General features: G+C 43.7%; 1 protein-coding gene across 2 annotated transcripts; it reads left to right on the top strand.

Annotated features, from left to right (window-relative positions):
* Nucleotides 1–173: 173 nt before the first annotated feature.
* On the top strand, nucleotides 174–13,587 carry tmem200b (transmembrane protein 200B). Of its 2 annotated transcripts, XR_011693946.1 has the most exons (3): nucleotides 174–822; nucleotides 5,722–7,932; nucleotides 8,320–13,587. XR_011693946.1 is itself a non-coding variant. In XM_071500713.1 (2 exons), the coding sequence occupies exon 2, from the start codon at nucleotides 5,772–5,774 to the stop codon at nucleotides 7,026–7,028; it is 1,257 nt and encodes a 418-aa protein (XP_071356814.1). In that variant the 5' UTR covers nucleotides 174–822; nucleotides 5,722–5,771; the 3' UTR covers nucleotides 7,029–13,587. The 2 variants fall into 2 exon arrangements, 1 of the variants encoding a protein (XP_071356814.1); XM_071500713.1 differs by having other exon boundaries at nucleotides 5,722–13,587.
* The last annotated feature ends 11,049 nt before the right edge of the window (nucleotides 13,588–24,636 follow it).

The raw sequence follows: 24,636 nt of genomic DNA, 5'->3' as shown, positions 1-24,636 counted from the left end.
ATCTTCTGATGGAGATCAACACTTCAGATAAAACACAGAAGTCTAAAATGGGACCTTTAAAAACAATAGTTTAATGTCTTCTCCCTTCTCTTCCACTAGGTGGAGACAAGTAGCCGCGCCTGTTCCCTCTGACTCTGGTATTATATGACTGGGGCTGTAGCTCTGTGTTTCAATGTACTTTCAGTTTCCACCCCCACCACTTGAATCAAAATATTTCAGACTCGCCTGAGAAATGGAGACCCTCCGTTATCATCATGATGCTGGCTTTGTGTCCCCGTGAGTACTTTTATTTTGAAAAGCAGGGCGCGCTGTGAGGCGGAGGTGGGAGTTGCTGCTCACTTGACTGCGCTGGTCCATGGAAGCGGCTGCAGGCGGGCCACAGAGCGGGGCTGGGCAGGGCTCCGCCGGCCCTCACTATCCCGAGGAGTTGGTGAAGACGTAGCCGAGTCCTCCTCCGCCGGGCGTGCTGGGTTAGCGGGGGTCAACAGCTGAGTTGTGCACAGTCTGGAGACTGTTCATCCTTTCGTGATCAGGATGTTGTGTGTCCGAAAACTATGAACAAGCTGCAACAGGATCCGAGAAATACAGGCAAGTTTCCAGAAGTGAGCGGCCGCTGGACTCTGTGAACCAGCAGGTAGAGCTGCAGGCAGAGCAGCTGCTGCCGTGGACTGCGTGCGGTGTGTGTTTGTCGGTGAGGAATGCAGCAGCGCGGCCGGGCAGACACTCTCCTGTCAGTCTCTAACCGCCGCACAGACAACACAATTTTAGGGGGGATAACCCGGCGCGGCACGGCACGGCGGTCAGCGGCTGTCCGTCGCTAAGGTAAAGATAAATCGCTTTTTTTCTCCTGTCGATTGAAGAAGCCATATGCGGGTTTTCCCCTCTGCCCAGCTTCATTCACTGTAACCGCGGTTGGGTCGTGTTGCCCTTGCATCGCAGAGCCTGACGCGCACGGCTCCAGTCTCCCACACCCTGCTGTGCGGTCGTCACACGGCGTCGTCTCCATACACTGGCTGCTCCCACCATGAAGCGCAACTTGTGGCTTCAGGAGTGAATCGGCTCCGCTCCAGATTCCTCTGCTGCTGGCTGGAGAGCAGCGGATGAACAGGATGGTGGCTCTGTGGCACAGTGGATGCACGCTGCCTGTGCTCGGCTGCACCTCAGTGCAGCTGAAATCAAAGTGCGTCCCGGCGGACACCACTGTCCGATTCACAGACATCACAGTAGCCTGGATGTCTGAGCACCTTCGGGATTAGATGTGTGCTTACACTCGGCTGCAGTCTCCAAACAGAAACTTGTGTCTGAGCTGGTGAATCCAGTCCACTGTGAATCAGTTCATCATTTCTCCAGTGGACATGTTTATGTTACTGCAGTCATAATCCAAAAGGAGATGAAATACTGGTGACTGGGGCTGGTTACAGTGAGTGTGAGCCTTTCAGCTCAGATGTCCAATTCAAAAACAAAGCAACATGTCATGGAATGTTACAAGCATCATTGTTTAAAATTAATATCAGCTGATCACAACCTTTGTCTACAGTGTGAGATTCAGAGCTGCAGCTGCAACAACAATGAATCTTTCATTTGTGATTACTCATCCAATATATGTATTTTTTTAAATACTGTGTCATAATTTCCCAGAGCCCAAGGTGATATGTTCACCTTGGAGTTTTGTTTGGACTTTCTGACCACAGATGTTCAGTTTACTAGAGGACATAGAGAAAAGACAGGTCTTCACATTTGAGAAGCTGGAACCATTGAATTTTTGACAAAGTAATAAAAAAAATTACTTTTTGGTAATTAACTAATTCACAAAACAAATTGTTTCAGCTCTAATAAACTTAAGAACACGTGAATGTAATTTGTACCAAGACACAATTCAGCTGGAATCCTGTTGGGTTTTAAACTTATTTAATTCAAACATGAAAGGTCATTCTTTAGCTTGACATTCTAGTTTAGTTTTTTTTAGAAAGTTTAACTGAATCTCATGGTCTTCATCAGAAGATGGAGTTTGCGCAGTTGTCATCACATCACCAGGGGATATGATCTAGTCCTGAGATGAGGTTTAAAACTCTTACACTGTCCCAAACACAGAGCTGAGAAACTACTGCACGTCCCTCTTTATTGTTCTCAACCATTGCATATTCTCTGCACCAGGACTTTACAAATGAAAGCCACTCTTAATGTCTGGAGATATTCAATATGTGCACATAGGTTTTCCAAAATCAGAATCTCCCATAGATAGTTATGGCTGTGTACGAACTCAATACCCCCAGAGTAAGTGAATGTAGGAAGTATGTGTCCGACATGTTAAGTACTGTCATCGGATGCTCACTTCTTAAGCTTGTTTAACTTAAAACTGCATTAGTAGATTCTTTTGGCTGGAGCCAGTGCTGGCTGACATTTGCCAGACAATCACAGGCTGGCACAGACCGACACTCACACTCCCATTCATTTAGAGTCGCAGTGTGGCAGGAGAACAGAGCACCTGGAGGTAAACATGCATCCAGAACCTTCTGGCTGTGAGGGGAAGGTGCAAACCGCTGTACCACTGAGCTGCTGAGCATTAACATTGTCACTGTAAAACCAAAACAACGAGCTGAAAGAGGCTAAAAAGTAGAGTGTTTGTCACTCCACGAATCCTGATTAATTTTGAATATAAAAATACTGATTACTGTTAACTAATTGATTGAAGGTCCCATATTTTAACTTCTCCTGTGTTTTATCTGAACTGTTGATCTCCATCAGAAGATATGTTTGTGGTTTTAAGAACCAAAAAACATCTTAGTGTAGTTTTACATCTCTTCTCTCAGACTTCTCTCTGGAGGTCAGTCAGCCAATCAGAAGAGAGACTCTTTGCAGCTCTTCTGATTGGCTGACTGTTTTCTGAGTGATTCAATAAAAATATAGCAGATATTAGATAACCACTCAGAGAAACCAAATCCTTCAAGGTTGTATGGTGGGTCCAGGTGGGCTGGGCTTGAGGCGTGGCTGAGGGCGGTGACTGCTTTGTTGTGACATCACAAAGTTCCAGAAGTCCTGACGGCTCATTTTAAGGGTCTGTTTCTGAATACTGTGGGCTGTGGGCTGTATATGTGTGTGCAGAGTTGTTGTCCATCAAATCTAAAGCCATATCTAAGAGCTCTGAGGAAGTGTGATGAGGCCCAGCCCCATCTGTACACAATATGGAGTAGAAATGACTTAGCTGTGAGGTGTCTGACGGTCAACATGGTGAGAACATTTCACACAGTGTAAAATTCTCAGGAGTGTTAGAAGTTGTTTTACCATTTCACTCGCCTTTGTTCATGACCATGTGAGGGCTCAGGAGGAACAGCACATGTGCAAGAGTCTCTCTGAGGTTTGTACCTCACTGAATTTACAAGCTGCCCATAGACATGGAAGGTTTGGAACGGCTTGAGGAGTTTCACTCTAATTATTCTCAGTGGTGACTCACATTGAAAATAGACCATGTGGCAAACAACCACTGACTAATGGGTGACCAAAGTATGTGAAGACCGAGCTAAACATGTCTGGATTCCAGGCATCTGTATGTAATGTCTAACCTGTCGTGACGACAGATAAAACACATTTCACAGGAAAAGTATTTGACACAAAGTCCTACTGTAAAAAGCCAGACGCATGCTTCTATGTCAGATTGTTGCTCTGCTCAGAAGCTGTGAAGCGCTGCCTGGGATGCCACCCTGATGCAGCATGACGTGTACTTTTTCAAGAATTTGGTAGGTCCCAAGGGGAGAGGATAGCTGCTGAGATACAACACTGAGATCACAAGAACTGTGACTGGTAGACAATGTTGTTGTTGTTGTAAGTTGAGAAGCGCCATCTAGCCAGTACAAACCTTCTTCTCATCATGGTTGCTTCTCTCAATCACAAACTGAAGGAAAGCATGGAGGTAACAGATTTAACAGACATTGATATCCCCCCGCAATTTGTTTTTCACTATCCTCACAGTAACCGTCCACCCTCACAATATCTGGAACAATGTTAAGTCATACCCAGCACACAAACTCTCCCTGTCAGTAGAGACACGATAAAACAAGAGGAAAGAGAATCAAAGACAGAAAGAAAAGGAGAAATAAGATTAAAAAAACAGGGGGGTTAGTCCTGTGGTAAGACCGTTGGTGAGTTGAAGTATGTTGTAAAAGGTCTCCATTCCCCAAAGATTTTCTCATATTTTTTCACTTTTAGAAAAAACATGACAATATTAAAGGACCAGTGTGTAGGATTTAGGGGAATCTACTGGCAGAAATGTAATATTTGTAATTGTGTTTTTGTCATTGTATAATCACCTGAAACTAAAATTTGTTGTGTTTTTGGCTGCTCAGGATGGGCCTGTCATATCTCAATAGGGAGCAGGTGCTCTGCTCAGCCCGCCATGTTGCACCACCATCTTTCTACGGTAGCCCAGAATGGACAAACCAAACACTGCCTCTAGAGAGGACCTTTCGCATTTTTATCTTACCTGAAAGCCACAGTAGCATCTTCTACATGCTTGGAAAGGGAGGGGTGGGGGGAGGGGTAATCAGTGGGTTGCAATCTGCGACCTCATCCCTAGGTGCCACTAAATTGTACACACTGGTCCTTTAAGCCATTGAGAGACAGTTGGGGCTGGATTCCTCTGAAGTAGTAGATGATACCTCTACTATTAGATACTTTTAAACAACCATAATGCCTCCAACCCACACCTCTCATTTTCTGTATTTAACAGATGTAGAAACACATGACACGTCCCGCTCTGATGAACTGATAAGACTAAAATGCCTGAGTTGTATTTCCCTTACACTAATTGTTACTGCCTCAGATAATCATGTGTTTTAACAGGTCATTCAGTAATGCATGAATCGCCAACACTGGATGAGACATCTCAGCAGTATAGAGGAAATCTTGCTCGGGATGCACTGTTAACCAAACATTTTATTTTACAGCAGATGGGTCCTTGAAAGATTTCCTTGATGCAGACTGTTATATTACTGCCCTATTGCAAACATTTGTCGAAATACACGTTCAGGTATTAAAGGACCAGTGTACAGGATTTAGTCCCATCTAGGTTGGGCCATGAGGGATCCACCCGAAGGATGTCACGCAATTAAAGTGCAACTTCCGAAGGATGAGGCCCCTGAATTGGGACACGGCTTTTATAGATATGAAGGGCTCACTCTAAGCTAATGAAAACACAAAGGTTCTGAGTTTCTGGTGATTGTACACTGATGAAAACACAATTATGAATATTCAATTTCTGCCAATAGATCCCCCTAAATCCTCAAACTGGTCCTTGAAAGCTGCTCTGTGAAGACTATATGTGTTGAGAGCGTATTTTAGATGATCTTGATGGCATTGCTTTTTGTTTACTTATTGCTTGCAGCCCATTAATTCTGTGTCCCCACGTCTGATTTGCAAGATGGTGGGGTAGTGGTGTATATTGCTGGATGCCACCACTAGTGGGCACCACTCAGAAATTTTCAAATTGTATTTAAATTTCTTTATAATTCCCAAGCAATAAGTACATTCAAAGAGAAATACTTTACTATGGTTAAAATAAATGAAAAAATGCACAATCATACTTGTATTCAAGCTGAAGATGAAAAGAGATATGCTGACTGATGTATTGTTCAGCTGTAGATAAAGATGCATTTGACTTGTGTGGGTGCAACATGTATATACGCTTTTATTTCTGCATTAACTCTTGATATTCCCTCACTCCTTAAGTCTTCTGACAGGGTGTGACCAGGAGCAATAGCTCTGGACTGACCTGAGCTATGAAGACCCAGAAGGCCCGAGGCATTAAACCAACTTCACCTTCCTGCCAACGGAAGTCTCGCTTCACCTTAAGAGGCAGAAAGAAGAAGGATGGGGTGATCCGAGGCAAGCTTCGCATCCGCTCCATGCCTGGAGCCTTCCTGGTGCTGGGGGTGATTGTAGTGGTTGTTGGCACTGCTCTGGCTGTGGCGGGTTACTGGCCATACCGGATATCAAGATCATCCATCCTAGGAGTGGCAGAGGGGGACAGTATCTCTGAGTCACAGACTTCTGGTTGGAGTCTGGGAGCTAAGGACCTCTTGTCCACAGCCAGCCTCATCCACAGTGAACGAATGAAGCTGCTGGGGCCTGTTATCATGGGGGTGGGACTCTTCATCCTCATATGTGCCAACACAGTGCTGTATGAGAACAGGGACAGAGAAACTCAGATGCTGCTGGCTCAGATGCGCAGTGTTATCTGCTCTGTGTCTGCGGCCGTGCCCTCGGCAGACCTTAAGGAAATAGCGGCAGCCAACTCGATGGCCAAACACTACCAGTGGGTGAGCAGTTTACCAGCCGCCCATCTCAACATCCTCTGTCTGCAGCAACTGGCCAGCTCTGAGCCCCTACTCCAGACCAGACACTCCAGAGACCACGAGGACAGTGTGGAGGGCACCTACCAACAAGCTGTGCTCCAGACAGAAGCTATCCACCACCAGGAATCAGAGCTGCCACCTTCCCTCCACTCCTCCCACTCCAACTCATGCAATTCCAGTCAGACAGACTTTAACACTCAGTCTGGTAATGAGCACAGATGCAGTGCCGGCTTCAACCTGCAGGCCACCCCACATGTCAAGCTCAACAACTGCCTGGTGTCGGCCAGCTCCATGTCCACCCTGGGGGTGGACGAGGTGGATAGCCCAGCTGCCCAGCCGAGGCGCTGCCACAGTATGAGCTACAGGACTAACCCTTACATATCCCGAACTGGCATGTGCCTGGAGGAAGGACTCCACACATCTGCAGAGGAGAATCAAATAAATCAGATAGCAGTCACGAGGAGAGAGGCAGGTTCACAGGTTTGTGTGAACATCCTGGGGCAGGTTGTGGATGCTGCAGAGGAGCAGACTCACCGAAGCTGGCCTCGGCTAGACCTGGGCAATGGCAGACGATACCTGAAACTAGAGAACAAAGAGGACTCAGTGGACAAACTGCTGGACCAGTTAGAGCAGCAGTCTTCTCAGTGGGATAAGAGCTTTGGCTCTGGGCCTTTCCAGTGATGGCTGTTGTAGCTTCACAGAAATGATATTTTTCCCCTGGATTTAAAAACTGCACTATATTTTTGGTTTTAAATTCTGTGTGAGGATGAGAGAAACTGATCCCTACATCACTTGGAGTACAGTATTTCTCACAAGGATCTTCCAAAACTTGAGCCTGTTCTCAAGCTTCAGGGGAATATTGATGCATGGAGCTTACGGTCTTTGCTTGGCTGGATGTGGTAGATGTTTGTATCATTGAAGGAGAAGAACAATATACAGATCCTACACTGTCAGAGATGGGCAAAGCAATTTGACAGGCTGTTTACTTCAGTTTGGGTTGGCAGCAATGCAAGAAATTAACTTGTATCTCAGTGCCAAAAATATGTTCGCCTGTTTCCAGGATGCAGCAAGCACAACCCAATGAAGAAGAGACAGAAATTGTTTTCACTGTGCAATCACTTTTGAACCAAACTACCTGGACCCCTGAGCCCATGATGTGCTGACAGCTCTATGAAATGGGTCTTTTTCCTCATCTGATGTCCCATACTCCAAATGCAATGCATGGCAGTGATGTACAGTATGTTACATCTTAATACTTATGCAGAGTTATGTCATTGTTGGTTTTATGTGTATAAGACGTAATGATAGTTAAACAGTAATTCTGGTTTATGATAATCTGGGTCTTATTTTCTTACATTTGGCCATTACTCCTGCAGAATCAGTTGTTATAATGTAATAACTGACTTCATTGTTGAGGCCTGGGAACATGACGACCTTGTCTGTCTCTACTGTGTTGGATGCCTGTAGTGGACACAGAGTAGTAATTGTATGGTTTGCCTTTCCACTGGTCCAAAAACCCACAATGACCTGCTATCATGTAGCTTTTTTTGGCAATGATAAAGATACAATCTGCATTCACTCCCGGGTCAAATGACTTGAACAACACCCAGGTGAACCTGCTAATTTTCACCCTTTTTCCTGCTGTAATGTCTTCCAGAGCACAAACACTATGAACAGACCTGTCACCTGTCAAGCACGGGGCTGTTACATCGGAAACATCACAGCCACACTGTGCTCAGAGATGAAAAAGTGAGCTGCATCCCTGAAATAAGTTTTAAAAACACACTATCATGAAATGAGGCTCCGCACTGACAGGAGCTCCAACCGGGGGACGAGAGTCTGCACAGCAGCTAGCAGCTCACTCTTTCTCCCCTGTGTCTGTGTGTGCGCTGTGTAACTGCATGTTATGACATTGCTATCTGCACTTGTGTGTGTCCTCGGTCTGAACAGAAAGGCAAACTCGGTTGGGTAGTGTGAAAGGAGCAAATTGGCTTTTTTTTTTTTAGGAGGTTTACTCACATTTAAAAACACATTCATATCTGTATCTTTAATTTTGGTGTAATAAGGGTATAAGGGCCCTTATCCACACACACACACATACACACCCATATAAGCACAGCACAACAGCACATGGCCAAGTAACCTTCACAAACCACATGTGAGCCTAAATTGCAGTTATTTTTTTTTTATGTAGTTAGTTTTTGTATGTAACATTAACCACGTTTTAGCTCTGTGTTGCTCTGCGAACACCAGCATATTCTCCTCATCGTTAAGGGTCAAAACAGAAACCAGATGTGAGTAATGAGTGAGTAAATAAAACATCCTCCCACCGCCCTGAAAGAACACAGAAATGAGAATCATGTGTAGCGCAGAGCCACGGCAGTGATACAGCACAGCACGAGGCAAATCTTCTACCTACACCAGCTCCTGGTTCTCTTGGACAAGGTCCACAAACGGTAGCATGGTCAGGTCTGTGTCATCCATGTAATGACCTTAGTTCGGTGGTTAAATGTTTTTTTTTGTGAAAATGGACAGACAGGAAAAAGTTGAACACACAAATGAACAGAGAACATGTCAACTGCATCGTTTTCAGTGGCTCTGATGGAAGAGCTGATAAAAGATATAATGTTCCAGTCATCAGAGAGAGACGCCTCTTGATCAGTGACAACACTGTCTCACCTCACGCTAACCCAATGAACATGTGTTGTCACATGTTGAAACTTTGGCTGCTCAACAAATACCAGCAACTCTGTGACCTTTATGTTTACGTTGCTCTTGCAGGGATACATGTAAGCTTCCAAAGAGGTTTGGTGGTAACACTATACAAATATAACATTCGTCTTCATAGAAATTACAATTGCTGACAAATACTGTACATTTATAAGCACTTAAATGTTGTTGCTGTGTACAACTACACTAGTGTAGTTACAATGCAACAGTTTATTAAATGTTTATATACTGCTTATAAATGATATTAGCTTTTGGCTAAAATGTGTTTTTCTGCTCAGCTCATCACTCACCTCCTGCTGCTTCTCTAACCTGAATCTACTGCAGATACTACCACACTGATGATAGATGAGATGACAAGCTGAGGAAATGTCAGACAGCTCAGCACCAGCCAATCACAGACGTCCAGTGTCACTGAAGAGAGTCGACCAATCACTGACTTTCAAATGTGAAACAGTTTGATTCAGTGTTTTTACTGATTCTGATCAGCCGTTCTGTTTGTTGTGGAGAGGAGGAGACCTTTGCGGAGAATTCAGCTCCAGGTCAAAACCTCCTGAACCACTGACACTGAAGGATCCAGACCAGGAGAAGACTACAACTCCCATGATCTGACGTCACCCAGCGCCATCCTTTGTTAGAAGTTACAGACTGTGTTTAAAGTGTTACCACCAAACATATTTGGAAGCATAGGTCAATGTTACTGTAATCATTGGATCCTCTGACTGCTCATGTTTCTCTTTTCAGCAACGTCATTGTTCCCAGGTCTCAGCTACCAGTCAACTTGGTGATCACAGTGTTTCTGTCACCGATAAAATCGATGGCTGAATCAATGAAAATAAGACAAAGCGAATCATCTTTAATAATGAGGGAGAATTCCTTGTCGTCCTGCTCCTGGTTGTCTCAGATATCAGCTTGCAATGAAAGCAGGGTGCGTCCTCCTGCTCGTCTCCTGTTGATCCTCTCTTCTCAGAATGCACCCACTATTTATGAGGAGGCCCTGCCCACTCACATCCACCCCCGCCCCCGCCCTCCCCAACCTTTGATCAAATGGACAGAATGGATTGTGCAGACGAGGCGAGCCCGCAGCTCCAGTTAGATTTAGTGTGGTGATCAGTGTTACTGCATACAGCTGGGTGTGTGTCATAGAGGAAAGAGAGTATAAATCAGAGTCTCATGGGCCCCCTGTTCCTGCCCCACCCCCCCAACCCGGTGCAGAGGCGCTCCCTCCTTGTTTGAATCAACAGTCTCTCTGGTTTTCTTTCTGTGTGTGCTGCCTGTTCTGTATGCCATGTGTGACCCTTTGTGTTCATATGTATACCAAGCAATATGAGCGGCTGACAGAACAATCAGCGGCTGTGTCGACCGCCACATTTAACAAAATTACCTTTGTTGCAAATATAAAGCAAAGCAAAAGCAGCTCCTGTTTTCCTGCTGTCGTCTCACTTATTCATGCTGTCAAGGTAACAACACCTGGTTGCATATGTATGCAGCATATCATCATCTCGCCGTGCTCGCTCCTGCGACCCCATCCCTCACCCTGAAGGAGACTTTGCATTCCATCCATATTCCTCAGGCTGAAAACATCCAGTTGGGACTGGAGAGGCCCACATTCACTTCATCACCTGATGAATGAAAATGTGAGAAATGGATTTTTCCCTCTCCCACTCCACAGCGCCAGCCTGATATTTTGAAGCTGTCCTGAACAGGGGTGGGGGTGGCAGTGGGGAATTCCCCAGCTGCAATTATTCTCAGCAGAGCCTCCTGCGGGCTCCAAATTTTTCCCTTCTTATTAGATTTTATGGTTCCTCCTGGGCAGGTATGCAGTCCCTCGCGATCTCTTCTCATTTAATTGGTCATTTACAAGATGGCTTCTGGGTTTACACCAGCTCGTAAAGTGAGCAGGCAGGACCTCCTGCCCTCTGCAGCAAAAGCACAGGAAGGTGGAGGATTGTGTGGCTGCAGGAGGGCAGGAGGGTGCAGATGTGAAAACTCATCATTTTCATTTTCAGTGTGCGAGACGCCTGCTCAGCTGATCTGTCGAGCATTCGCCACACTGCCAACCAAAACACAGCCAAGCTGGGAAGGAGGCTCCTGTAATGAATGGCTCTATTGATTCAAGATGCAGCCAGGACCATTTGCACTAGCATGTGAATGTTGCTGTCCATTTGCTAATATACCCAACACATTAGCATTTGGCGAGCGGGGATTAGTGAAACAGTGGCATCTCCCGAATCAAGCGAGAGCAGGATAATTGTTTCCACATTGTCTGAAGTTTGTGTTTTCACCCTGTTGATCAGTGTTTCAGCTCATTGCCCACGAAGCATGTGCATGTTACTGCTGATGCGTTTCCACAGCACACGTGGGTGTTTCACGGTGTTGATTTCATAATGTGTTTTTCCAATATCGCCCTCAGGCATTTGTTCTTATTCATTTCACCACAGTGTGGAAATCAACCTGTCAAAGGTGGTAACAAACAGACTCTGCTATCAATTCAAATTTACAGTCGCACCACCATGAGAGCCTTTAAAGCAGATATACTGAGATACTTCATGTGTCCTTGAGGGGAAACACAACATCTCAGACTTCCTGCTGTAACTCAAGAAAAGCTCAAGCCTCTCTATGCTGACTTTCATACCCCACTGACACCAGTGGCTGAAGATCATATGTCTGCAGGGGTGTTCTGGGACACCTCATTTTAGAGGGAAATTATGAGTTCCAGCAGGCCGAGGGGCGCATGGGGCTGAAATAATAAACATTATATCTTGTCCGATATTTCTACATGTTGCAATCGTAATCCACCTGTCATTTTCTGCAATAATACAACTCACCTCTAGAAACTGCCTCCTATCCTTTGCACTCACAACACTGCAGGGCCAGTGTTCACACCTGCAGCTGTGTTTCCCTGCTGCCTCCTCCTCCTCCTACTGTCTCCTCTTCATCACTGGGCCGACTCAGTTCTGAGGCTGCAGAACAAGAACAGGAACAACACATACACGTCAGCTAGCATGTTAGCATTAGCTAGATGTTAATAACACACAAAGTGAAACAGTTAACACAAGCACAGTCTGCTGCACAAAACGAGCAGCTAGCTATACTAGTTAAATTTTATATCACCTGAGCTAGCAGCTAGCTCCAACGCCCCTGCTTAGCATTTCACCTGCTGGGTCTTTACTGGATGTTGAATATTGAACATTTCTCTGCTTCCTCCTCCAGTTCTTTATCTTTTTAATTCCAGCCTCCTCTGCTCCACCTTTCTTCTGAGAACAGTGAACACACACGATGATTATTCTGTATGAGCCCGACGGAGAGTTCAGAACTGTTATTGGCTCATTAGCTGACCAACTACAATTCAAGGCTCACCGAGATTGTACCACTTGAAGAGGGGCTGCTCATTTACCCCCCTACTGCAAATATAGTCTTTGTGGCTCGCACTGGGAGAGACACACTTTCGGCTGGCTGACTGGTGCAGCAAGGTAGACTAACGCAGTATCGTTAACCTTCCTGTGTACCGCACTGAAACATCTTCAACTTATTCTAACTATGCAATGAGACAATGTAAATGATTTACCTAATTTATTAACATAACATCCAGTTCACTACAACTAAGATACAATTAAAGATTATAAAACATACCTGAGATTCAAGTGCATTTCATACATGTTGGTGTTTAATGATGAATCCTCATCAAAATGACAAAATTAAAGGTCATTATGTGTGATTCCCTTAGTTTGAGCTTAATTTATTTCTTTTGAACAAAACCTTGGACTTTGGATCTTTGTGCGTGAGATGTTCTGAAATTACATCTATAGAGCTTGATGATTTCTCAATAATATATTTGATCTGAAATTTTATCAACATTCCCCACTTAACTGTGTACACAGCTGCAGGGATGACTTATTTTGTAGACCAACCCTGAAGTCATCACCTGGCTCCCTCTAACAGCCAGATTCTCCCTGATCACAGGTGGGATCAGTGTTTGGGTATACCATTGCCAGTTGCTCCTTAGTGAGATGGAGAGGATAAACTATCTTGAACATGTCCAGCACATAGAGAAGAGGATGCACTAAGTTAAGAATGGAAGCCTACAGGCTGAGATCTAGTTGATAGCATTGATTACATCACAATGGCTTTCTGTTATGACCAGCATCTTAAGATCAGTTTCAAGCTTTGAACTAGAATTACCGGCTCATGGTTGTCTGCCCCCACCACTCAGACTAGTTTCAGATTACATACCAGGATAGAATGTAAAATCCAGGATAGAATTTAAAATCCTCCTCCTCACCTACAAAGCCATTAATGGTCAGGCACCATCGTACCTTGGAGAGCTTATAGTTCCCTATTTTCCCAATAGGACACTTTGCTCTCTAAATGCAGGTCAACTTGTGGTTCCCAGAGTTTGTAAGAGCAGAATGGGGGCAGAGCCTTCAGCTATCAGGCTCCTCTCCTGTGGAACCAGCTCCCAGTGTGGGTTCGGGAGGCAGACCCCCTCTCTACCTTTAAGATCAGGCTTCAAACTGTCCTGTTTAGTAAAGTCTCTCTCTCTCTCTGAGGATGAGGACAGGGCTGGGGTTTACCATGCGGCAAGGGGAAACCAAAAAGGGGAATGGGGTCCTGAAACACACCACCCGTGACACTGCACACTCACACACAGCAAAAGGAAATCATGAAGAAAAGACCGCCACTAGGGATTGGACTGCCGCCTTCAGCCCACAGCACCTGACCAATGACAAAGAGAAGCATTAATAAAAACATGCCATGTGCCACACAGACTGGTGTGGACAAACAAATATTTAAATGAAATAACAAAACAAAAAACCAAATCCAAAGAAATACAAATAACTAAATTAATTCCTAACAAACAAAATATAACCTAAATAAATGTTGCCCTTGGCACACATTAAGGCAACCAATGAGGAAAAATGTATACAAAATCATTTAAAACAGGTGTCGCCACAGTTGTCCAAAAAACGGGAGCCAAAACAGCAGCGAAGATCCAGGGAGTGGTGGCCGATAGCGGGCCCAACAAATGACCTCCACCTCACCTTGCAATGTAACAATGAGGCCCCAGGGGAGAGTGGGAGCCTAACAGGCCGCGGCTCAATTACACGGCAGCCTACAGGTACACATAACAATAATCAGCTGGGAACTGAGTGACAGACTCGATGGACAGGCAGACAACATCGACCTACCAAACGGGCGAGTTACCGGACCCAGAGGGCTTCCAGCGGAGCGATCCGTCTCCCACGGCCCCAGCAGTCGGCCGTGCTACACGCTACAAAGAGCGGAGACTGCATCACCAATATGCCCGTTACACACACATGTAAAAAGGAGAACTGGCAGAGCGCATTACCTGTATAGAGGATATTGTGCGCCTCGATGGCGGCCACGCCAAACAAACGGGCTCTGCCACGCCAGACCACAGCCACCACAGGAGATTGGAGCCGAAAAGAGAGTCAGGTACACCCACACACCTGTATATAACAGTGTGCCCGGCGAGTTGGCACAGTGCCATGTAGTGGCCGGGAGGGAAACAACCTCTGGCTACATCTATTATGATTTGGCGCTATACAAATAAAATTGAATTGAATTGAATTTATCCAGAATCATATAAAATATTAATCATTTGTGTGAAATTGTGTCATAATTATCATGTGAAGTCTTGAGTAATGGCTAAAAAGTGTTTTGTGAGGTCATTGTGACCTTGAACTTTTACCTTTTACCATCAAACTCTAATCAGTTTGTCCTTGAGTCTACGTGAATATTTTTACTAAATCTGATTTACTAAATCACCACATTTTGTGAGGTCACCATGACCTTGACCTTTGATATTTGACCACTTAAGTCCAACCAGTTCATCCTTGAGTCCAAGTGGACATTTGTGGCAAGTTTGAAGGGATTCCCTTGAAGGGTTCTTGAGATATTGTGTACACAAGGCCAAAATCACATTTTGTGAGGTGATCGTGACCATGACCTTTGACCACCAAAATTTAATCAGTTTGTCCTTGAGTGCAGGCCAATGTTTTTACCAAATTTGAAGAAATTCCCTCAAGGTGTTACAGAGATATTACATTCACAAGGCCAAAACCATGTTTTGTGAGGTCACTGTGACCTTGACCTTTAACCTTTGACCACCAAAATCTAGTCTGTTCATCCTTGAGTCCTAATGAATGTTTGTGCCAAATTAGAAGAAGTTCTGTACAGAGACATAAAAACCAAAAGAATCCAGACTCGTATCAGATCGTCAACATCAAAGTGAGCTGATAGAGAAATTAAAGTTTTCTAATGTTTTATTTATTGATATACACAAGTATGGTGTATACCCTACCTGCAGGCTGGCCCGGTTGTGGTGGTCCTCGATGTCATTTGGTTGTCTCTACAGTGAGTCTCTTGTCCCATGGACTGACTCAACTCCACCGTCTGGGACTGCAGCTGGTGATGGCAGTTGGCTGTTTCATCAGGGGTGGGCTTTTTGGCGTCCTTGTTGTAGTCTGCAGCGTCGGTGAGCTTGGTGTATTGGCACATGAAGCGGTTCTCCACCTGGTTGGAGGGGGCCTCCAGCTTGATGTCTGTCTCCCTGTCCCTCAGACCCCTGAGTCTGGGAATCTGAGAACTTTATGAAGCTAAAATGTGTATACAGCTTACAAGGTGCACAATCAGCATTAAGTGTGTCTGAATTCATGAATTAGATTACATTTTGAACACTTTTTTGCTTTATCTTATCATTATGAAGTACAGTCGACAAAAATATAAACACAACACTTTTGTTTTTACTCCAGTTTTCATGAGTTTAAATAAAAGATGTAAGATTTTTTTGTACTCACACAGAGGGTTTATTTCTCTTACATTTTCTTCACAAATGTGTTTAAATCTGTGTTAGTGAGCATCCGTCCACCTGACAGGTGTGACATATCCAGATGCTGATTACACACATGATTATAGCGCAGGTGTGTTGTAGGCTGGTCACAATAAAACATTATATATCCACAAAATCAATGTCATTAAGTACAACTGCAGCACAAACAAGGCTGTGTCTAGAAACAAGTTGCAGCTACAAAACCTGCACAGAATCATCTACAGTGTGAAAGCGCATCGGACATATATGTATACATACATACATATATACATATATATAAATATACATATACATAATGTGCTTAAGCACTCTGTTCTTTCTACCACCAGTAACTGAGTTAGCTTAATTAGTGCGGATTTGACATGAGTCTGGATTGTTCAGGTCTTTAAATCCTGATGTAACCTGAACTTGGAACAGTCCTTCAGCTCAAACCTTCACAAGCTCAGGCTGATTCAGAATTAGCTGGATCACAAGTTTACTGACTGCTCCTGCTCTTTTCCACTGCAGCAACAACAGAGCAATGTTGTAATTATGGATTTCCAAAGAGAACATGTAGGCTGGTGAAGAAACCACAGAGGCCTTTTAGCGTCAGACTTTCTGTTATTTGAGCGATAGAGCTAAGAAAAAACAAAGCACTATCTCATAACCAGGTCCTGGAGAGTTGTCATTTAAACACTAATGAAATGAATGAAATGTGCTCGCATCATAAATAAACAGAGACATATATTGAACTGACTGGAAGGGGCTGAGTAAGATGTGCATGAGCTTGCTGCAGACCTTGCAGCTTTTTGCAGTTACATTTAAGATAGAAAGTAAAGTTGAAGAAATTGAAGAACTGGAGAACTGACCTCCTGGAGATTGGTTGGCCTCGCTCGACCGTGTCACAAATGAAATGTGTTGCTCTGAACAGCTACACTTGAAGGCGTGTTGAAAAGCCAGCTGTCATGTCGGGGGAGGATATCACTTAAATATGGAGATAATGGCTCACAGTCAAAGTCAAAGTGCTCAAAGCAGTAAATGTTAATTAATGTGTGTCACCGGAGGTCGGAGTAAGTCACACATGTCAAGTCTTAACCTTCAAGTTACTGTGGTGAGAACAAAACCAGTCAAGTCATATGAAATTCTGATGATCACCCCCGGTTTCCACATCGAAATCAGTTACAGACGGGGGTCATGAAAAGTTTAGTTATACTTTCAACATTAATGAAACTGCAGCCTCCCACTGCTACTATTATTATTATTATTAGTCTTATTTTTCAATAAAAAGTCCTGAACCTATTTGCACCCATAGACTAAAATAATAATAAATAAAGATGGGCGTAGCCTCCGTGACATCACACGCAGGTTTCTGAAGAGCAGTTTTGAAGCTCAGAGTGAGCTGCTCCATCATTGCCATCTTGGCAGTGTCTGACTCCGCCCCTAACTCCCAGCTAATCCAAAAACGGGCAAAGAGGTGGGGCACATGTGGAGCTGAGACTTTGTTGTATGCCTGTTTGTGGCAAGCATGTGCTCACCCACCTGTCACTCAACAAGGCCACACCCTCAATTCTCCATCACTTTAGTCCTTAATAAAATGTAAACAGGTGAGTTCTATAAAATTCAGCCCGTACAGTTGTTATTGAAGGAGGAAATTATCTCTAGAGACCAGAACAGTTTCTGTACCAGGCTGTAAACATGTTTCTTTCTGCTGTAAAGTTGGACATTTGAACATGGGAGTCTATGGGGACTGACTCACTGCTGGAGCCAGACTCTAGTGGTCGTTAGAGGAACTGCAGCTTTTAGCTCTTCACTGTTGGCTTCATTTTTCAGCATTGGAGGTTGCTTCTTGTTTGCACTAGACTTGGTGGAATGATCGGGGAGGGGCCAGGGAAGAACTCTAATGAGTGTCATTCTAGGTTTTACAATTACTGTACATCTCTATGTGTAACTAACAAATAAATAAGAGGCCGAATCACTCTCAAGCGACACAGCCACGAGGTGTGAGGCGTCTCATGCAGCCAAGTGTGTTCCAAGCCGGGGCCCACAGGTGGGCTGCAAAGTTATTGCAAGTGGGTCGACAAATTGTTTGCAGAACAGCACAATTTTGGTGAGAAGATAAATTTATAATGTAAAACAAAATGGTCTTGAAAAACATAAAAAATGTTTAAAAACTGATTTCATAGTTCATAGTTTTTTCTTGTATTAAGGCCTACCACTGTGATGGCTAAAGTGGTCCTTGTCTTCTATCACAGTATGATTATGCGTTAAATACTTACACCCATGATAAAAACTGGAGAATCAAACAGACAGCTGGTTAGCAACAGAGAGAGTTCAAAGGAAAGAGTCAAAAGACAGATGGTGAATCAACAGGTGATCTCTCACCCATCAAAGAAAAAAATTTGCTTAAATGTTTGATTGTTTTCACTGAAATAAAAAGTGTTCTTCGAAGACATTATTTGGCCTCTGCATTGTAACGGGGTTGGAAGAGGGTTGGCAACATTTTTGAGATGAGTTGGAAAAGGTTGGGAACCACTGTCCAAAAGACAAAAAGTGAAAAAAAAGTGCCTCCCACCTCGCAGTTCTGAAACTGTTCATGTCTCTCTGCAACTTCAGAATAAAATGTTATTGAATATGACTTCACACTGTCCTGATTCCTGAGGGGTCTTGTCAGCAGAGCCTTTTTCCACCCACCAGGAGCCGCGCCCGCAGATGACTGAGCTCTTACAGCGTCACACAGATAACAGCACGAACACTGTCCCTGTTTCCACGCTGCTGCTCTCTTTCTGTGGGTTGACGTTTTTCCTGATCAGTAATGTGGAGCACTTGCTGAGTGAGATGACATTATGCAACATTTGAACAAGCTCAGAGGAAGGAGACTGACCGATGACCCGACAGTGGTGTTTGTGTGTGTGTGTGTGTGTGTGTGTGTGTGTGTTGTGAGAGAAGTGAGCTGGTATTCTTCCACTCAGATTCCAAACCATGAAGAAATTGTCAGATGTTGTTGACTCTATAATAACTGAGGTGCTGAGTCCGTCTGCTCCACCTCGTTCATCCCCACCAAGCGAATCTGTTAAACCACAGGAGTGGAGCTCACAGCTAGAGAGGCTGAGCTCCAGGTTTGAATATGAACCCAGACTGACATAGTGTGGCACCCCCTAAGGTGACCACAGTTGATGTGCCCCCCTCCTCCCTCTTAACATGTAAAAAAGTGGGCTCACCACAGATGCTACAGAAAAAGACTCAACAAAACAAAAACCCTGCTGCCATAGAGGCAAGGCAAATCTATCTGTATAGCACATTCTGTATAGGTCATTCAATGTGCTTAAAGAAAGAAAAGAAGCATAAAGAAGAAAAAGCATGATAAGAAAACACTATAAGAAAATATAAAAACACAGATTATAAAAAAAGATAATATCTATTTAGAGTGCATGATTAAATGATTAGATGAAGGCAGTGGCTGTTAGACATTTCACCCAGTTTATTCCAGGCTCCACTAACTGAGCAGCTCCCGCAGATACTAAAGACCTGTTAGACTCATATACATCAAACATGTCAGAATATTTTTAGGGCCCAGACCAAGTAAGACTTTGAATTCAATTCTGTATCTGACTGGAAGTCAATGCAAAGACCTGAGAACATATGATGGCATGAATAAGTCTCTCTAGGTATTGGTTAGACACAAAGTCTCTGAACCTAGTTTTGTTTTTGAGATGTTGATTTAGTTAAAGCTTTGATTTGGTCACTGAAGCTAAGATCCCCATTCATGATTAAACAGGGATTTAACATGGGTTGAGGTCTTTAATGCTCTAGACTCCAGGTAGACACTAAATTGCAACCTTCCTTCTTTGCTCCCAAACAGAACAATCTCAGTCTTGTCTTTATTTAATTGAAAGAAGTTTTGTTGCATCCAGCCAAGTCAATGGGACTAAAATCATTTGGTGAAAGAGCTAAATAAATCTGCGTGTCGTCTGTGTAGCTGTGATAAACCACCCTGTGCTCCTGGAAGATGCGGCCATGAGGGAGTTCAACAAAAGGGGCCTGAGAGTGGATCCCTGTGGAGGCCATTCCAACTGTTCCACTTGAGCTCAAATCTGAATGCAACTCAATGCCAATGCGACACATCATACTAAATATCATTATCTCCATAATAAATTACCTATACTTCTATAAAAATCATTGCACACATACACCAAATAAGGCAAATCCAATAACGACTATTGCAAGCAACCATCTCACTGATTCAGCACCATGGAGACAGAAACATACAGACTTTACTAAATAAGACTAGGTCAAAACCTAATATATGGCTGGACCACCTCTGGTCAAATCCTGATTTTAAACTTAAAGACAAAGACTGAGCTGCGATTTCAGCTGTATTAACTGTAGAATGATCAGAGAGAAAGTGAGAAGAGATAGAATATCTTTCTTTCTGTGTCTGCCACAGTTCAGTCTCAGTCTGGACCCACAACAGTTTAGTCTTTATTGACCTCATCCAGAACCTCACAGACTTTTATCAGAGGCAGCTCTTTATGTCTGACTCCCTCTGTTTGAGCTGTCGAACTGGTCACAGCTGGATTTTAGTGCTAAGCCTTGTTTTCAGTCTCTCCAGTCTGTCATCTTAAAGATACTGCAATACATGTTGATACAAAGTCAACACTTCCTGTAAGTGCTTCAAATTAAAAGCCCTCTAGCATTTCAGTGGACAGAAACCTTTTATTTTTTTATTGGTGTGCTACATGAAGCATCCCTCTCTCTCTCTTTCTGCTAGGTCTCTCTTATGTTTAATTCTTCCTCTGCCTCCTTAAGTAACAATGATACATGAAAATAGTTTATTTGCTATATTGGAGGTGAGGCTCAGTGTATTGAAGTGCTCCTCTGCTTCGCTGCAGCTCCCAGCTCAGTGGACTGCTTGTAACAAGAGGCCCCCCCTCTCTCTCCCTGACTGTCCTGTCCCTCTCTTTCTCTCTCTCTCTCTCTCTCTCTTATATATATATATATATATATATATATATATATATATATATATATATATATATATATATATATATATATATCAGAATAAAGGCCACAATTGCACAAAAAATTACTTAAAAAACAGAGAAAAAAGTTGTGGAGCGTCGTTCCAGTGCTCTCAGGCAGCACTACACCTATGGATGTAAAATACGTTGACAACCATCCTTACACATCTTCACACTAATTTTTAAGCTGAAAAGTGATGAGAGCTGATGAAGCGATGAGTCTGTCAACACACAGTCTCGGCCCAGTTACTTGTGAAGTGAGCTACAGACTCAGCAGTGAACAGACTTGATAGAAACAGTCTGCAGTGTGTTCTGTGGATTATCCAGAGTAATGGTGGACACTGTTTGTGCAGAGGGCCCGGAGCCTTTCTGTGTGGAGTTTGCATGTTCTCCCTGTGCCTGCAGGGGTTTCCTCTGGGTTCTCTGGCTTCTTCCCACAGTCCAAAGACATTCAGGTTAACTGCCGATTTTAAAGTGCTCATAGGTGACTGGTTGTATGTCTCTATATGTCAGCTCTGTGATAGACTGGCGACCTGTCCATGTGTGCCCTGCCCTCACCCAGTGCCATTTGCAGTATGGCTAATGGATGGACGGATGTTTCTGCAGAGACTTTTTATTTTAAATGCTGCGAACACTTCAAACCAAATTCACTATCTTTGTACTGTGGTGGAGGCAGAATCTCAAAACCTGGACGCAGGAAACTATCTTCAGGTCAGTGCTCTGTGTTGACAGCAGCTCTGTGTAGGAGCTTTAACTGGCAGTGTTCCTGCGTGTGAGTGACATTTGACTTCAAACATGGAGCCAGCTTGTGTCAGTGTTAGCCTCAGGAAGACTTCCTCCACAGCAGGTTCTTCATTCATGTATTCATACTGCAGCTTTTATACGCTGGCTTGTTGCAGACTGCTCCACTGTGACTGAGGCGCTCTGTGATGCAGCTCTCGTAAACACGCTGCAGTTGTATTAATGTGAAGATTATGTGTTCATCTGTGTTTATCTGTATGCGACTGTCGAGCCGGGGTTGATGTTTACAGCTGAGCACGTTCTGTCCATTTATAGCTTCTAGTCTGTGTTGTGTGTGTGTGGTCAGTGTGAAAAGGCTGTGAACAGCTCGGCTTGTTTACCAGTCATCTCAAGGCTGCAGCCGTGAGTCTGCTCCAGATCTGGGGGGGGCAAGAGCTATTCACACAGGATGAAGCTGTGTCTCTGTCCAGTTTGCGTTCTTTCTCTCACTCAGCTGCCTTTATATTATCGTGCTGACACTTAACCTGAGACCAGCATTGCTCCTGCCTCAGAGCAACACCTGACAGTTATTTAAGAAGAATCTTCCACTGACTTTCAGCAAAGAGCAGCACGACTCCTTCAAGACAGGAAACATCATCCAAATCTCTGGCCATTGTGATTTGAAATATGAAGTCATGGAGACTGGGGATGGTTGTAACACAGGTCAGCTGAAACACTTCTGATTTCTCCAACCAGTTACAAATCACCTGATTCACTACACACTACACAGCCTCAGTTTAGTCCTTATTCCACATGTGACCCACTGGTTTATTGTGTGTCTGTGTAGATATGCTAGTCATGCTATGACTATGTGGTGAATTGTAACATTTCACTCCCTGTGCTTGTGTTGCAGAGAAAACAGCTATACTGTTTAATAGCAGACACATGTAGCCTGTTTGTGTCACATTCTGAACACACTTAAAAAAGCTCCAGGATACAGACAGAAAAGTGAAAAAAGTTACACCAGTCCCCGGTCTCCCTTTCAGCACCACTTTGTTATGTGTAGGTATTATATGTATGGGTATATGTGAGGTGCTATGTAAGAATATGACACCAAAATTAATTAGAAGCTGATGTATGTAATGTAAATAACCCTCTGAAGTCTAAACGGACTGATGTCATACTTCCTCACAGACCACACAAATACCCTGCTGTTGATGTTGTCTGTGTCAGGGACACTTAAATCCCTAAATCCAAGTCTCAATTATCACCGCAGAAATCGTGAACATTCTAATGCCCAGGAATTTTTGTTTCACTGACATTGATGGTATTTTCCCATTATCATTCTCTATTATGCCTGGAAAACTTTTTTACAACATTTTAAAGTTATTGCTGACAGACATACTCTGTAGAAAAAACGCTGAATGAAGAACAGATGTAATCCTGTCGTCCACCAGCAGAGACAAAGCGTGGTAACTAGTGGCTAGAGCCACTAGTTGACATTTAGGCAACAAAGAGGCATCAGCACCAGTATCATTATGGAGGCCAAATCAAATGTTTACCTGACAGCTTTCTCTTCTTGTCACAACAACTCTTCTAAATTTTGATTAAAAAAACATGAAAAAGTCTGATTGATCTGGTCACATTTCTGATAGATCATCATCATCATTTAATTTTCTCTCCTGTGGCGTACCTTTTATTTAATAACATGTCTGTAGACTCAACTGCAGACAATTACCGATGTTGTCCAGCAGAGGGAGTCCCAAATGCCTCCGCCTCTTCTCCTGCTGAGAGGGGTCCGTCTGCAGGCTGTAAGAGAGCGACATAACTTTAAGTAGGTGTAACTTTTTGAGAAGTTTAGAGTATTGCAAGTTGAGTAGAGCAGCTCCTTTCAGGTATAGATCAGTACATAGAAGGTGTGTGTTTAGCGGGCGAAAGAGAGAGGGAGAGAGACAGTGGTGATGTTAGCAACTGTAGCAGACAGTTAGCTAGTTAGTTAGCCGTTAGCAGTGTAGCTGTGAACATAGTGGTGCAATGTTTGTGCACTTTAGGCTGTTTTGATGGAAAATGCCTCCAAAACCCCACTGTCTCCACATGCATCTGCTAAAATGGTTAAACATTTTATATTTTTCATGTCCAAGATATGTTAAGATTCAGCTTAGATATAGAGACTATAGTGGAATGTGTCAGTTGTTGCTGGTATGATGTAAAAATGACTGTCAACAGGTCTTTTCTCCTTCTATTTTTGCTGCAAGACGCATACGTCACGCGTGCAAAAAAGGCGGGATGCCAAAATCTCTAGATCATTGGACGTAGCTGTGATGTGTGAAACATGCAGGCCGTGTGTCCGTCATTAACATGGGTGCCAAAATGAAAACCAAGACGTTCTGCAGCTGCGACACATCCAGTGTGTCTCCAGCCTGAGGGATTTGGCTGGACAGCAAACTGTCATTTAAGATTCATCTTCAACATCTGAGTGAAAAGTTAACTCTAAGTCAAACTTGGTGCAGAGCTCAAGCCTGTCTGACCTTTTCAAACTGTACAACTGTTGTGCTTTCAACTTGAATGTCTGTATTGTGGAGATATTCCGTAGTTTTGTGCTGTCCCATCATTTCTACAGCAGTCCCCACAGTGCTGTATGTGTGCTTTATCACTAATGACAAATTCTGTACTCATCTCTCTACCACCAAGTTGGGTTAGGGTTAGTCTTGACTTCCCTCCAGACAAGAAGAAATTATCATCTCTTGATATTAATTTATAAAACGCCACTGTTACAGCTTCCAAACTACTTTTAACATTGAAGTCTTGTGACTACACAACACGATCCATTCCCTAGAACTAGTTTTAGGTACTATATACCTTTTAAATTGAATTGACTGCAAACTGTCCTTGGAGATTTGAAAGCTGCATTATGGGATGTTTTTATGACTTGTTTTTATTGGATGTGTCTTAGTTGTGTGCTGCTGTCATGAGTTTACTGCTTGTGTATTTG

Source organism: Trachinotus anak, unplaced genomic scaffold, assembly GCF_046630095.1.
Source record: "Trachinotus anak isolate AG129_WGS33_773 ecotype Australia unplaced genomic scaffold, CSIRO_AGI_Tana_v1 ptg000016l, whole genome shotgun sequence".
Taxonomy (NCBI): Eukaryota; Metazoa; Chordata; class Actinopteri; order Carangiformes; family Carangidae; genus Trachinotus; species Trachinotus anak.
This window is presented reverse-complemented; position numbering and strand designations above follow the sequence as displayed.

Bases quoted from the DNA above. Each gene is read 5' to 3' on its own strand.
- tmem200b (XM_071500713.1), top strand. From the start codon at position 5,772: ATGAAGACCCAGAAGGCCCGAGGCATTAAACCAACTTCACCTTCCTGC.